The following is a 12754-nucleotide window of genomic DNA, read 5'->3' as shown; positions in this document are numbered from 1 at the left end:
CCATCCTAGCATGCCATAACTCTGCCTATATCATAGTAGGAGTAAGAGTGAATGCCAAATACGTTGATTGATCAACTGAAAGAGCATCCAACTCGTATAACCCATGACATAAAGTGCCTGTCAAGACCAAAGTCATGTGTTCTTTGTCTCTCACCATGCATCTGTCATCATCAAATGTGACTTGCAATCCACAACGTGCCAAAGAAGAAATAGAGAGCCAATTCTTCTTTATGCTTGGCACAAATAAAGCATCCTGTAGGTGGAGAATAGAGCCATCAATGGTTGTGAGCACAATCTCCCTAATACCTCGAATAGGGTATGATGCATTGTTGGCACACTGTATAGACTTGCCAACTGGAGGTGCACTAACAGAAGCAAATAAATCTCTGCAAGATGTAATATGCCTAGAAGCACCATTGTCAAAAAAGCAAGTGTCTGCATCCTCAGTAGAGCTAAATGCTCGATCAGCCCAAGAAGTGTGATAACTGTATGTGTAAAAACAATAGTCCCTGTTTGCAAAACAAATGACACAGACTTGGTAGCAGAAGAGGGAGCGTTAGTAATAGACATTCTTGACTTCTTTTTCTTCTCCTTGGCAATGCGCTTTCTGCACTCGGTGATGTAGTGGCATGGCTTCTTGTAATAATGGCATTTGCCCTTTTTGACTTGCATGTCCCCTTGTTTTTGATTTGTCTGTGATGTGCCAGAAGTCCCATGTGCGGAGCATTTTTCATTTGGTTGCCTTTGCCCTTCTGTCTAGCCATAAAAGCCTGCTCAAAGGCTATAGCATCCACACCACTATTTCTTTTTGTTTGCTCTTTCTCTAGAAGCAAACTGACTAACTGAAGAAAAGTGATTGGCTGCGCGGTAATCCTCATGGTGAGGTTTAAGGCTGTATGAAAAGCCAAGTACGAAGGATGTAATGAGTTCAAAGTGGTAGATATCATCTGTGCATCCGAATAGTACTCATCAAAATTCATGAGTTGCTCTCGCAAGTCTTGAATTTTGTTTAAGTGATCTTGAATAGAATCACCTTCATCCATTTTCAATGTTTCTAGCTCTTTCTTTAAGAAAGAGATGCGAGTTTTATTCTTGCCTGCAAACATCTACTCCAAAGTTAGCCAAGCTTCCCGTGAAGAAGCTATTGAACGAATGTGGGGGATGATTGACCGCTGAACTGCCAATGCAACCAACGACAAAGCCTGTGCATCCCGTGTATCCCATGCTTTTTGAGCTGCTGTTTTTGGGAATGTGGCTGAAGTGGAGCAAACTGAGGTGCCCGTTGTGCACGTCTTTCTGGAGGAGGAGTAGCTGGAGCCACAACTCTAGGTCTAGCTTCTTCTCCACTGACGTAATCCCAAAGATTTTTCGCCACTAGTACTTTCTTCATCATGAAGGACCAAAGTGAATAGTTATTTCCGTCCGATCTGGCCTCCTTGGATACATAGGTGAAGACATCTCCTCCCTGATTTGCCATGATTATCAATCACCAAAAAAAGCAAAAGACCAATGTCAAAGTAGGACCACACTAGAATTCTGAAAATTTCTAGAAATTTTAGGAAATAACTTTCTGCAATTAGTGTACAGAGGTGCACTCTATCAAAATTATCTGTAATGCACACAGTCCAACGTGCAATCAGTGTTCAGCAACACTATACCAGCAAAATCCCCAAAATTTCTTGCCTCAAATTTATTCAAAACAATCTTTTTGTGATTGTAACTGTAGTGTGTATGCCAATGTCCTCAGAAAACATGAAAACCCCAAAATTTTGATGAATGTGCCCAAAAAAATTTGCTTCCAATGTGTCCCAGACATGTTTTTGAATGCTGTGCCTACTGCGTAGGAACCCTTGCTTCTAGAAATTTATGCTGGAATTAAAATTAAAAAAATGTTTACCACAAAAATTATGGGTTGACTGGCGTAGAGTCGTCAGGCGGATACAGTCGGCGACTCGGCGCTTCAGACGGGCTGTCTGCGAGTGATGTGGCGAGGTAGTGTGACAGGTGGCCGTTCTCAAGCGCAGGCAGCATGACTAACGGGCAGGGCGTGCAACAACTGACAAGGCGTACAGCAGGTGGCGGGATGTCTGAAGACTGGATAGGCCTAGATGGTGCAGCAGGCGAGGGCCCAGGAGACTGGCGACAGTTGACGTCTGGCAGAAACTGACGACTGTTTGAAGAGATGTTTGGCGAGGCACGATAGTCTGGTAGGGCGTTTGGTGTGGCGTGCTGCTGATGTGAAAAGAAGTAGGTTGAGCTGTTGCAGAAGAAGGCATTGCTGTGCAAGGCAGAGGAGCATGGCGTCTCCTTTTGAAGGTTGAGGCTGAGACCTGAGCAGAGAAGCTCCCAGAGGCTAAGCAGAGCTGAGCTAAACTAAGCCTCAACTGAACAGAGCCAATGCTCTGATACCAAATGTGAGAGAGGACGGCAAGATCGAAGTTCAACACAGAAAACAATGGATAGTCTGAGAGTGAAGCACGACACCCAATGCGATACTTGAAAGAGTGTAAGCTGAAAGTACAAGGTACAACCCTTAAACCTTAGGGTTGTAGGGGGTGTTTACACCCGAGCACGGTAAGTGCTCGTAAGTGTGTGTTATAAGCACATACAAAATAATACCATAAGTTTGGGGGAAAAGACCTCTCCTACCAAGAGTGAAAAGTGCCCCAGTGTCCTACTGATCACCGACACTCCTATGTGAGCGTAGGTGTGAGGCGTGAGTGAAATACCCAACACACTAGAGGCGGGCTGCAGGCAGGAAACTGGGCACCAACAGCAATAGAGAGGTTGTGGACTAGTGTAACTTGCAACACAAGGATTGGTTGAATGGTAGGCAGCTTGTCTATTTATAGATGCAAAAGGATCCTCCCAAGTTAGGGTTTCATTTATGGGACACAAAACTCCCTAGGAACGCATTTCTTTTTAATGAAAGTTTGGTAACATTTGAGTTTTTGGGTTATTTAAAAGAGCTAATTAGTTTCTAATGCATTTTTAGCTCAACAGAGTCAACAATAGTCTTGTTGCATTTCTTTTTCATCCCTTAGAGGGTTTTGGATGGAATTGAAGAGACAATGTACCCATTGCTGCTAACACAATGGGAAAATGGGGAGGGTGAAGCTTAGCAAGTAGTTGCATTTCTTTAAGCTGAGCTTGGAGAGTCGCCACAAGAGACGAATCCCCATAGGACATGAGAGAAGGAGACACTTTGGGATGATGCCCATGTGTTTGCTCGGGATTGGGAGAAGTCAATTGGATGTCCTCCATGTGTTGGAGTTCGCTTGATTGGAGCCCAAGGTTGTCTTTGTACGTAGTATGAATTGATTTGTATGGTACAGTATGTATTCGTACGATTTAGTACGAAAAAGTAGGCACTTCTTGGCCGCTCTTTCTCAAGCCTACAACCTTTTTTTTTCTTTCTCCTTTCTTTGTTTTTCTTCTTTCTTTCTTATTTCTCTCCCCCCTAAGTACCCCCCCTCTCTCTCTCTAGCTTCTCACACCCTCTTTCTCTCTCAAGCCTCTCTCTCTCTCTCTTTTAACCTTCTCTCTCTCCCTAGCCTCTCCCTCTCTCTCAAGCCCACACTTCTCTTATTTATATGATCATTCATGTATGTGTGTCCACTCCTATCTATGAAGTCGTAAGTTGTAGGTAGCAGTAGTGCATGTTGCGCATGCAACATCAAGTTAATTTTTTTCGTACTAATATTGTATTGTACCTTATAAAATCTTAAGGTACCATTTAGTACTGTATTTTATCCTACTGTACATACCTTTTGTACTTGACAACTATGTTGGAGCCTTAGATGAGACGTGCCATGAAAAGCCATGATGATGAGAGGAGATGGTGGTACTGAGTGATGAGAAGGTAGAAGAACAGCTATGAGAGAGAAAGTTATTGTCAGGTGTTTGAGTTGATGCACGGGGGAGAAAATGCATGGAAGAATAGGTGATTTTTGGAGGGTGGTGGTTCTATACAATAGTAGAAAATGGTTGTTTTAAAAGTAGATGTAGGGTGGCAATTAATCTAGTTTGGGTGGGGGTTGATTTAAATGGGCATTGGTAGGTAATCAAGGTTGTGCACCCTTTATCTTGGGCCCATGTGGAATTCCCATCCTTCGCCACATAGCCATTTATTAGAAGTGGATGCAGTGATTGAAGTGTAGAAAACTGCTGTAATAGACTGTATGACACTAGAGAAGAAAAACACTGCAAAAGAAGAACACTGCACAGAGAACTCAAAAGAAAAGAGAGCTCGGGAAATGGAATCCATATACCAAGACATGAGACATTACAAAAATAACGTGAGTCATTGGCTGTGTGAGCATTAGCACCAGCTCCCTCTCTGCAACAACTGCAGTAAAGGTGTATGCAGAACTGACTGGAGGAGGGAGCGACTGGCCAATAAATAGGCCATAAATCTGATCAGGTCAGCTAGTAATAATGAGCCCAATAAATGCAGGTCACCCAGTACAAAAAGCTGACGCAAAAATGGAGCCATCAAGCACCAGCTCCCTCTCTGCAACAACTGCAGTAAAGGTGTATGCAGAACTGACTGGAGGAGGGAGCGACTGGCCAATAAATAGACCATAAATCTGATCGGGTCAGCTAGTAATAATGAGCCCAATAAATGCAGGTCACCCAGTACAAAAAGCTGATGCAAAAATGGAGCCATCATAATACCAGTCAGTCATAAACTGGGGCCAATAAATCAGGTGCCCACAAAATAATGTGCCCAGCCCACATAACCCAACACAGACTCACACATGAATTGACTAATTTGCTAACACCATCCCAGGGGCTTACCAGCAAACTACATGAGCTGGAACCCCACGTGTGTGTGTTGTTTTAGCACTATGATTTGTGCCATTTTAGCTGGGTGTTGCTATAGTCCAATGTCCATTTGAACAAAATGTTTGTGTCTGTGTTGACTTATCTCGTTTCTCTTTGTCTCTGCAACCAAGTTTTGTGGTTAAAATCTGTCAAGTCTCAAACAACTGTTGCCAAGCTACTACTGCTCAAACTTGGAAGCATTTGAGATGAATCAATCAATTTAACTGGACTGATTTTATGTCCAAAAGCTTGCATCGGTGACAGCAAGGATTTTTTGAAAAACAAATATTACAACATTGTCTTTGTTAGTCCAGAATGACTTTATTTATTCCATTTTTACATGAGAACCTCAAATTTGGTATTTAGCAGTTTATGATCGAGAGATCCTCACCTTATACTGTGAGAGTACACAGCTTACTGTTTTTTTCATTTTCAGCTTGTCTGAATCTACTAAAAATTGAGCATCTAAATTTCTTCAATGGGGATTGTTGATGTAATCACTTGATGTTTCCCGCAGATAAAAAATGGGGTGGAAAGGGTAGCAAAGACAAGGTTGATGATGAGGATGTGGCTTTCAAAAGGATGGTGGCTAAGGTTAGTGGATCGGGCTTGCTAATCTCTTTAATCATGATTAGCTGTGAACGAGTGTTGGACTTTGAAATAACTCTGCTACTTCTGCACCCCTGGCTATTCTTGCTCTTCTTGTGTTTTGGCAAGAAGTCAAATAGTCAACATATTAAGGTTGTATTGCTTTTTGAGAGGCACTATACACCCTCATAAATCGGATCTAATGACCAATGCTAACCACATATCAAATGGCTAAGCATCAGAGAAGGTGATTGTGGTTCTTGTTCACAATCTGAGCCTGGGCAAGAATCCCTGCATAAGATCTATTGTTCCATCCATCTGATATCTAAATCATGGAGCTTCTGTTATTCTCTGTCTTGACAGTTCATCATGGTTGTCTAAATCTTTGATTATGTGGATGCCATCAACTATTCTGTGCTATCAAATCTGAAGTTGGGCCTTCCTTTCATGTTTGCCTATCTACTCATGTTAACACTGCTCAGTTATTTATGAGCCAGCCAGGCTGTTTCAAAGTATGTCCAGCCTAAGGCCAAGTTCGAGCATGTTGACACCTGCACACTCAAAATTTCTGCATTCTGATGTTGGTATTAGTCCACCTGTGCTTCTCTCTCGCCGTCCAGCCTTTGTTAATTCACATCCGTCTATGAAGGAACTGATAAACCAAATATGCTTAGCAGATGAGAAGTCAGCTGAGAGAGCCTTCTTGACAGGAGGATTTGAATCCTTAGTTCAATTGCATATTGTTTTGATTGAGGGCTTGTTTCCCTCTTTAATATGGTACCTTTTTTGATTCTGCCCCTTTTAAGTTTGCATTTGGGTCTGCCCAGTTTAATTGGGCTTATTCATGTGGCTTGGCAGCAATTTAGCACTTTTGCATAATATCATAATTTAGCAAACTACAAATATCATAATTTAGCAAATTACACTTACAAAACCTTCCCAAATGGTATGTTGATCTCTCCGTCTGGACGTTCATGGGCACTATGCTCTACATAGCTCTCCTGCAGTGTGTATGGTGAATCCTCTGAGGTGGCTGAATGGGTCCAGGTATTTGCTGATCATTTATGTCTGGATTGGAGTCATTGCTGATCTGAAGAAATCAGTGAGAGTGCACTAGCTCGTGTCTTGGGCCTGGCCCCTGTCTCAATTGTAGTGTGCTGGTCTGAGAAGTCCATCAATTTGCATAGAGGCCAAAACATCTTGAAAGAGGCAATGGAATTGTTCTCAGATCTCATAGTATACTGGGCAACGACATATATAGCACTCCTCAGACTCCGTCTCTAACTAGCATCCCGTCCTCAAGAGCAAGGTGGGTCTCTGCATAGTAGCCAATCTCTATCTAAGTCCATGGGATAGGTGGGTGTCCATTTACCTCGGCAAGTGGGCAACAATCCATTAGGAGATTGGTGGAGAACATACTCTTGGTGGAAAGCCATCTTTGTCTCTAAGGAGTGCAAGCTGTATTGTAGGGGTGGAGATGGCCCATTCCTTTGTGCCTATGGGAGGCTCCACAATCTTTCTATGAAGGTGTTTGTTTGGAAGAGTGCCTTTGTTACCATTGGCAAGTCTCCCATCTTTGCTCGTACTATCTCATGTGGTATTGATGGTTTACTCTTGATTGTGTGGGAAATCATCATCCCCATTGGTCTCTCTGTCTACTTCCGTTTGTCATAAACTCCTCTTTTGCCTAACATTGGCTGCTTTGCTGATGACTCCATCTCTAATAGAGACTCAACCCCCAAATGAGAGTACCACGGAGAATTGCGTGTGTGATCACCAAATCAGCCTAGCAAAGCTTTGTTTGGGCTTTTGGAATTGTGTGTGTGTGCATCAGCTCTCCGTGGCTTCAAATGCAATATATCCCAGAGTCAGTCTAGCCTTCGTTGTGTTGGGAATAAAGGGCCCTTGTGCCTTTTATATGTGCTCGAGTGTGAACACACCCTTAGTACACTTGTACTTTCATATATATATATATCTATCTAAAAACCTAAAGAGGTACACTCGTCATTGTACCCACAAGTCGTGCTCACTCTCACTCTCTACTTTGCACTCTCTCTCTTTGTCTCTCTATTGTGTATAAGCACCGCGTGTCTCGATCCATGTGCTCCCTTGAAGCTCAACAAATTGGTATCAGAGCAGCAAGGAGTGTACGCTTCTCCAGACGTCAGGTGAGTAGGAGTCGCAGGCAAGCAAGAGTCGTTGATGGGCAACAATCGGCAGATTTGACGAGCAGCAGACTACAGTTTATAGTTGTCAGTGCAAGGCACACGACAGGTCGTGGATGCTATAGAATAGGCGACAGTTTCCGTCACGTGACAGTCAACTAGAGAGTAGGCGATGCGACGGGGTGGTGATGTGGTGACGACAGTCAACAAGAGCCACGCGTTGGGCAATGTCATGGCGGGACCAGCGGGGCATTGACAGACGGGACAATCGTGGGCGACGACCAGGTGGCGACCTGCACCGAGGCAACGGACCCCTCCCCCCGGTCACATATTTTAAAAGTCAGGTTTTTTTTTTCTTTAAAAATCTCTTTTATCCCCTTTTCCCTCTAACAGGGTTTCATGTGTGGAGGCATAGCTTCCACATATGTGTAATCTTTGCCTGAAAATTTGGGGCTTTTCCCGGATTTGGGGGTTGTGATGTAAAGCAAGATCATTTGTCTCGGAAATTGCAGGAATTTGTGACATTTGGCCTTCAACATTTGGGGCTTTTCATGTACATGCAAAAATTGGGCTGAAATTTACCCAATTTCTCGACATTGATGCACGTTGGACCCCGTGCAATTTGGGCCTTTTGTTGTTTGGGCAAAATTTGTGCGCCATTTGGTCATTTTATGTACATGCAGGTTTAATTCCATGCAATTTGGACATTTAGCACTTGGAAAAATTCGAGGGTTTTGCCGAAATTGCTCTATTTTGGTAAAATTGGTCTATTCTATGCATGTCAAAGACAGTGCAGATGCTTTGAGCACGAAAATTTTGGGGCTTTTGACTGTGCGTGTCAAATTTTGTGCCTGTGGGTGCATGTACAACAGAAATTGCAGCTAAAATTTGGGACTTCTCATGTAATGTGATGTATTTGTCCTTGGAACAGCTGTAATTAGGCGTGGAGTGCTGTAGCACATGGTTTGGTTCTTCTGAAAATTTATATGCAGATCTGAAATTTCTACTTCTACATGGTTATTTATTGCTGGTTGGTACTTGTTTGTAACTTGGTCACTTGTGTGCAGTTTGGGCCTGCATTTGCTGAATTTTTTTGTCACATTTGGGCTGAAAATCATGGCCGGCAGGAGTAATCTCATGCACATTAAGAAACTTGAAGGAGCACGTAACTTTGTAGTCTGGCAAAAACAGTGCTATAATATCCTATTGCAGAAGAAGCAGGCAAAGCCGATTAAGACCAAAGGGACAAAGCCCGCAGATATGGAATAGGAAGATTGGGATGAGTTAAATGAGCTTGCACGCTTAACCATTGAGCTGTCGATTTCTGATGCCTTGTTGTTTACCATTGAAGGTTTGGATTCTGCCTATGCTATTTGGACTTGACTAGAAGAACTATATGCACAAAAGAGTGCCAAAAGCAAAGGGTATTGGCTAAAAAAGCTTATGGATTTGCGTATGAAAGAGGGTATAGCAATGTCTACTCATTTGAGTGAGTTTAACTCCGTTTTCAGCCAGATGGTTGCCTTGAAGTTCTTGATTGATGAAGAATTTAAGACTACATTCTTGCTTTGCACTCTGCCAGAGAGTTGGGATACATTCAGGATTGCTATGAGTAATTCTAATGCAATTCATTTGTATGCTGATGAGAATACACAAGTTGTATGCTAAGAAGGAGAAGTGTGTGTTCTTCAAAACGAAGATTGAATACTTGGAATTCATAGTATCTGTTGAAGGTATATCAGTAGATCCTGCCAAGGTCAAGGATGTTCAAGATTGGCCACCCCAACCACTATCAAGGAAGTGAGAAGTTTTCTAGGTCTAACAGGATGGTATAGGGTATTCATCAAAAACTATGCTCAAATTACAACACCTTTTACATACTTAAGAAGCAAGTTGCTATTATTTGGACGCCAATCGAACAGTCTAGCTTTGAGCAACTAAAGCATAGTTTGGTAACTACTCCTATCTTAAGGCTACTTGACTTAAGCAAGGAATTTGAAGTTGTCACAGATGCCAGCTCTCTTGCATTGGGATGCGTACTAATGCAGGAAGGACATCTTGGAGTGCTCTACTCATGGAAGAAAAGAATCGGCAAAACAATGCATCCAGTGCTTTGCATACTAGAGGCAGATCACAACAGAAAGGCAAACCTGATAGCAAGGAACGCAGTAAATCACGTGGCAAGGATGTTGAATGCCATCATTGTGGCAAGAAGGGTCACTTTAAACATGACTACTGCAAATGGAAAAAAGAGAAAGGAAAGTGCAAGAAGATAGATGATAACAAGGAAGAGAAGAAAGAGAGTCAGCCTAAGAAGAGCAGTGTCAAAATTGAAGAGGTGAATGTAGTCACTCATGACAGTGATAGTGGAAATGACGTACTCTTGGTCTCTTCACACTTTAGTACACATGCTTTACTTGTAGATACGGATGATGACATGCATACTTGGATTCTAGACTCAGGTGCTTCCTTTCATGTCACCCCTCATTGTGAGTGGTTTTCTGATTATATAGGGGGTCGACATGGTGTTGTCCATCTTGGGAATAACTATGCATGTGACATTGCAGGTATTGACAATGTGTAGTTGCAGTTTCAGCATGGTTCTGTCTTCACACTTCAACATGTACGGCATGTATCTCAGCTCAAGAAGAGCTTGATTACAAGGCAGCTAGATGATGATGGATTTCATATCACCTTTGGAGATGGGAAATGGAAGATCTGTAAGGGATCTAGCGTGATTGTCAGAGGTTGTAAAAGTGATACCTTGTATCCCCTCCATGTATCTAGTGTGAGTGATCATGTTGCCGTGATCAAGCAGCCAAGTGTTTCTTTGTGGCATGGCCAGTTGGGACACATGAGTTAAACTAGAATGAAAGTGCTTTCTTGTTTGGGTTACTTGCCTTGTCTTCATTATGCTGATTTTGAGCTTTGTGATAATTGTGTTTATGGTAAATATGCGCAGATGTCTCATAAGAAGTCTCTTTCGCTAAAATCTTCTCCTCTAGAGTTAGTATATTCCGATGTATGTTAGATGCCAAAGTTATCTTTAGGGGGAAATAAATACTTTGTCACCTTTGTCGACGATGCTACACGGAAGGTATAAGTTTACCCTATTCGTAGCAAGGATAAAGTGCTTGACAAGTTTAAAAAATTCTTGGCATTGGTTGAGAATTAGACTGATAAGACACTTAAGTGACTTCGCTCTGACAATGGTGGGAAATATGTATCCAAGGCCTTTCAAGCATTTTGTGACAGCAAAGGGATGAAAGGGGGGCTCACTACCCCTCATAATCCACCCCAAAATGGAGTTGCAGAGCATATGAATCGGACTATACAGGATAAGGTATGTATGATGCTATCTCAAGCTGCATTACCCCATGGTTTTTGGGCAAAGGTTGTTATGACAACCATACACTTGATTAATCGGTCACCAAACAAGTCTTTGGAGGGGGGCAAGGGGGGAGGAGTTTCCCAAGAAGTGTGCTTGGGCAAACCACCTTCGTATACACACTTGAAAGTGTTTGGCTGCGAAGCATTTGTATACATTCGTAAAGAAAAACACAGCAAACTTGAGCCAAAGTCCTGTAAATGCATTTTCCTAGGATATGGTGACGAGGGTGAAATGGGGTATAGATTATGGGATCCCGAGGAAAGGACAGTAGTACTTTGCAACGATGTTATCTTCCGAGAAGATTGCATGCATAAACAACCCGAAAAGACTAAGGAGGTTCGTAGGGTTGTATTCCGAGAAGACACACCTTTTGGACAACAAAATGTGTACGTTGCACAACAACAAATACCTACTATAAATGAACTTGCAAATGCAGAAAATAACACTGGAAATGATCAGCCAGCTATTGTCCATAATAATGAGTCAGTAGATATGCAAGAACAGCCCAACTATGTCTTTGGATCTAGTTTTTCTAGAATCAAAGTTGACTTAGGTTCTCTATGTATGTGACATTGGATTAGCTTGAAAGATTTGTAATAGCAAGTGCCCTTCCCCATGAGATGCTTGAGAGAAACTACCCACATGAGGATTCAAGCCATTATCACATACCACAAGAGCCAACGATAAGGTACTTTGCCTCAACTATCTTATTCTCTATATTGAAGGACCAATGAGAGAAATTCTAGAATGGCAGCCATATATTCTAGATAAATAACTCTTTATTTGGGATAATACTAAACAATGTCAATGAGAGAAATCCTAGAATGGCAACCATGCAATCGAGAGAAACAACTCTTTATTTGGGATGATAGTAGACAATATCAATGCATTTTTAATATATTTTGCTTTTCATCTTTCATTTGTGCCATTTAATTAGTATACCCTTCATTACATTATACACACAACAATGTGGACTTCTTATGTCATTTGAGGTTTCTGAAGACATTAACATAATGCTCTCTCATGTGTTGAAAATAAGAGTAAACAACGAGTTAATCTCATATGGATTGCCTCTAGTAGAGCCATTCACAATTATGTCTTAAAGACCTTACAAACTTTTCAATACAAAAAAATGAGTGATATGATACCTAGCTTTGTTGAAAATAATGTTTATATAACATCGATAGTTATATATTCTATCCAATTTAACCATAAAAATAGAACTAATGCAAGAAGTTACGAATGGACACACGTGTGTTTAAATGCATTATATGAGTTGCGACTTACTTTTAGTCACTTTGATCAAGGATAAGTCCCAATGCCAACATTCCTTGTTTATTATCACTATTAATGGTGTCCCTACCAAGACAATGATGGAGCTCCAAAGGTTAAGAAAGAATGACACATAATAGCATTGGTTGTATGTGGAGTGCTTCAATCCATGGAAAGTTCAAATGGAACGAAGTTGCTCAAAATTAAGTGAAAATATATATAATGACAAAGGCAATGCCCTCCCTTGTTCACCAACATGCACATCATCCTAATCTATAGGCCTTGAACTTGGTTTGGATATTTCCTTAAAGAAAATTAGATTTAAAAAGATAATAGGTTCATAAGTTAAATATGGAAGAAAATTGGGCTACTTTAGCCCATTTTGAATATAACATTAAGCTAGGTACAATCTAAGATTATGTAAGTGAAATAAGAGGGATATATAGTCCCAACCAAACTAAAGAACTTCAAATGTTGTTTATAAATCCATTTTATCAAGGCCTAGTCATAG

The 12754-nt window shown here is 41.5% G+C and overlaps 1 protein-coding gene across 3 annotated transcripts in view; it reads left to right on the top strand.

Moving 5' to 3' along the window:
• The window catches only part of LOC148019577 (ankyrin repeat protein), an 83458-nt gene that overhangs the window by 49364 nt on the left and 21340 nt on the right, over positions 1 to 12754 (top strand). For all 3 annotated transcript variants that reach the window (XM_087699586.1, XM_087699584.1, XM_087699583.1), the window contains one exon: positions 5345 to 5421. In XM_087699586.1, coding sequence (XP_087555712.1) covers positions 5345 to 5421 — 77 coding nt within the window. The remainder of the gene's footprint in view (positions 1 to 5344; positions 5422 to 12754) is intronic.

This window comes from Lygodium microphyllum, chromosome 19 (genome assembly GCF_053477565.2).
Source record: "Lygodium microphyllum isolate KBCC chromosome 19, Lygodium_microphyllum_v1.1.10, whole genome shotgun sequence".
NCBI lineage: Eukaryota > Viridiplantae > Streptophyta > Polypodiopsida > Schizaeales > Lygodiaceae > Lygodium > Lygodium microphyllum.
Note: the sequence above shows the minus strand (reverse complement) of the source record. Positions and strands in the feature narration are given on the sequence as shown.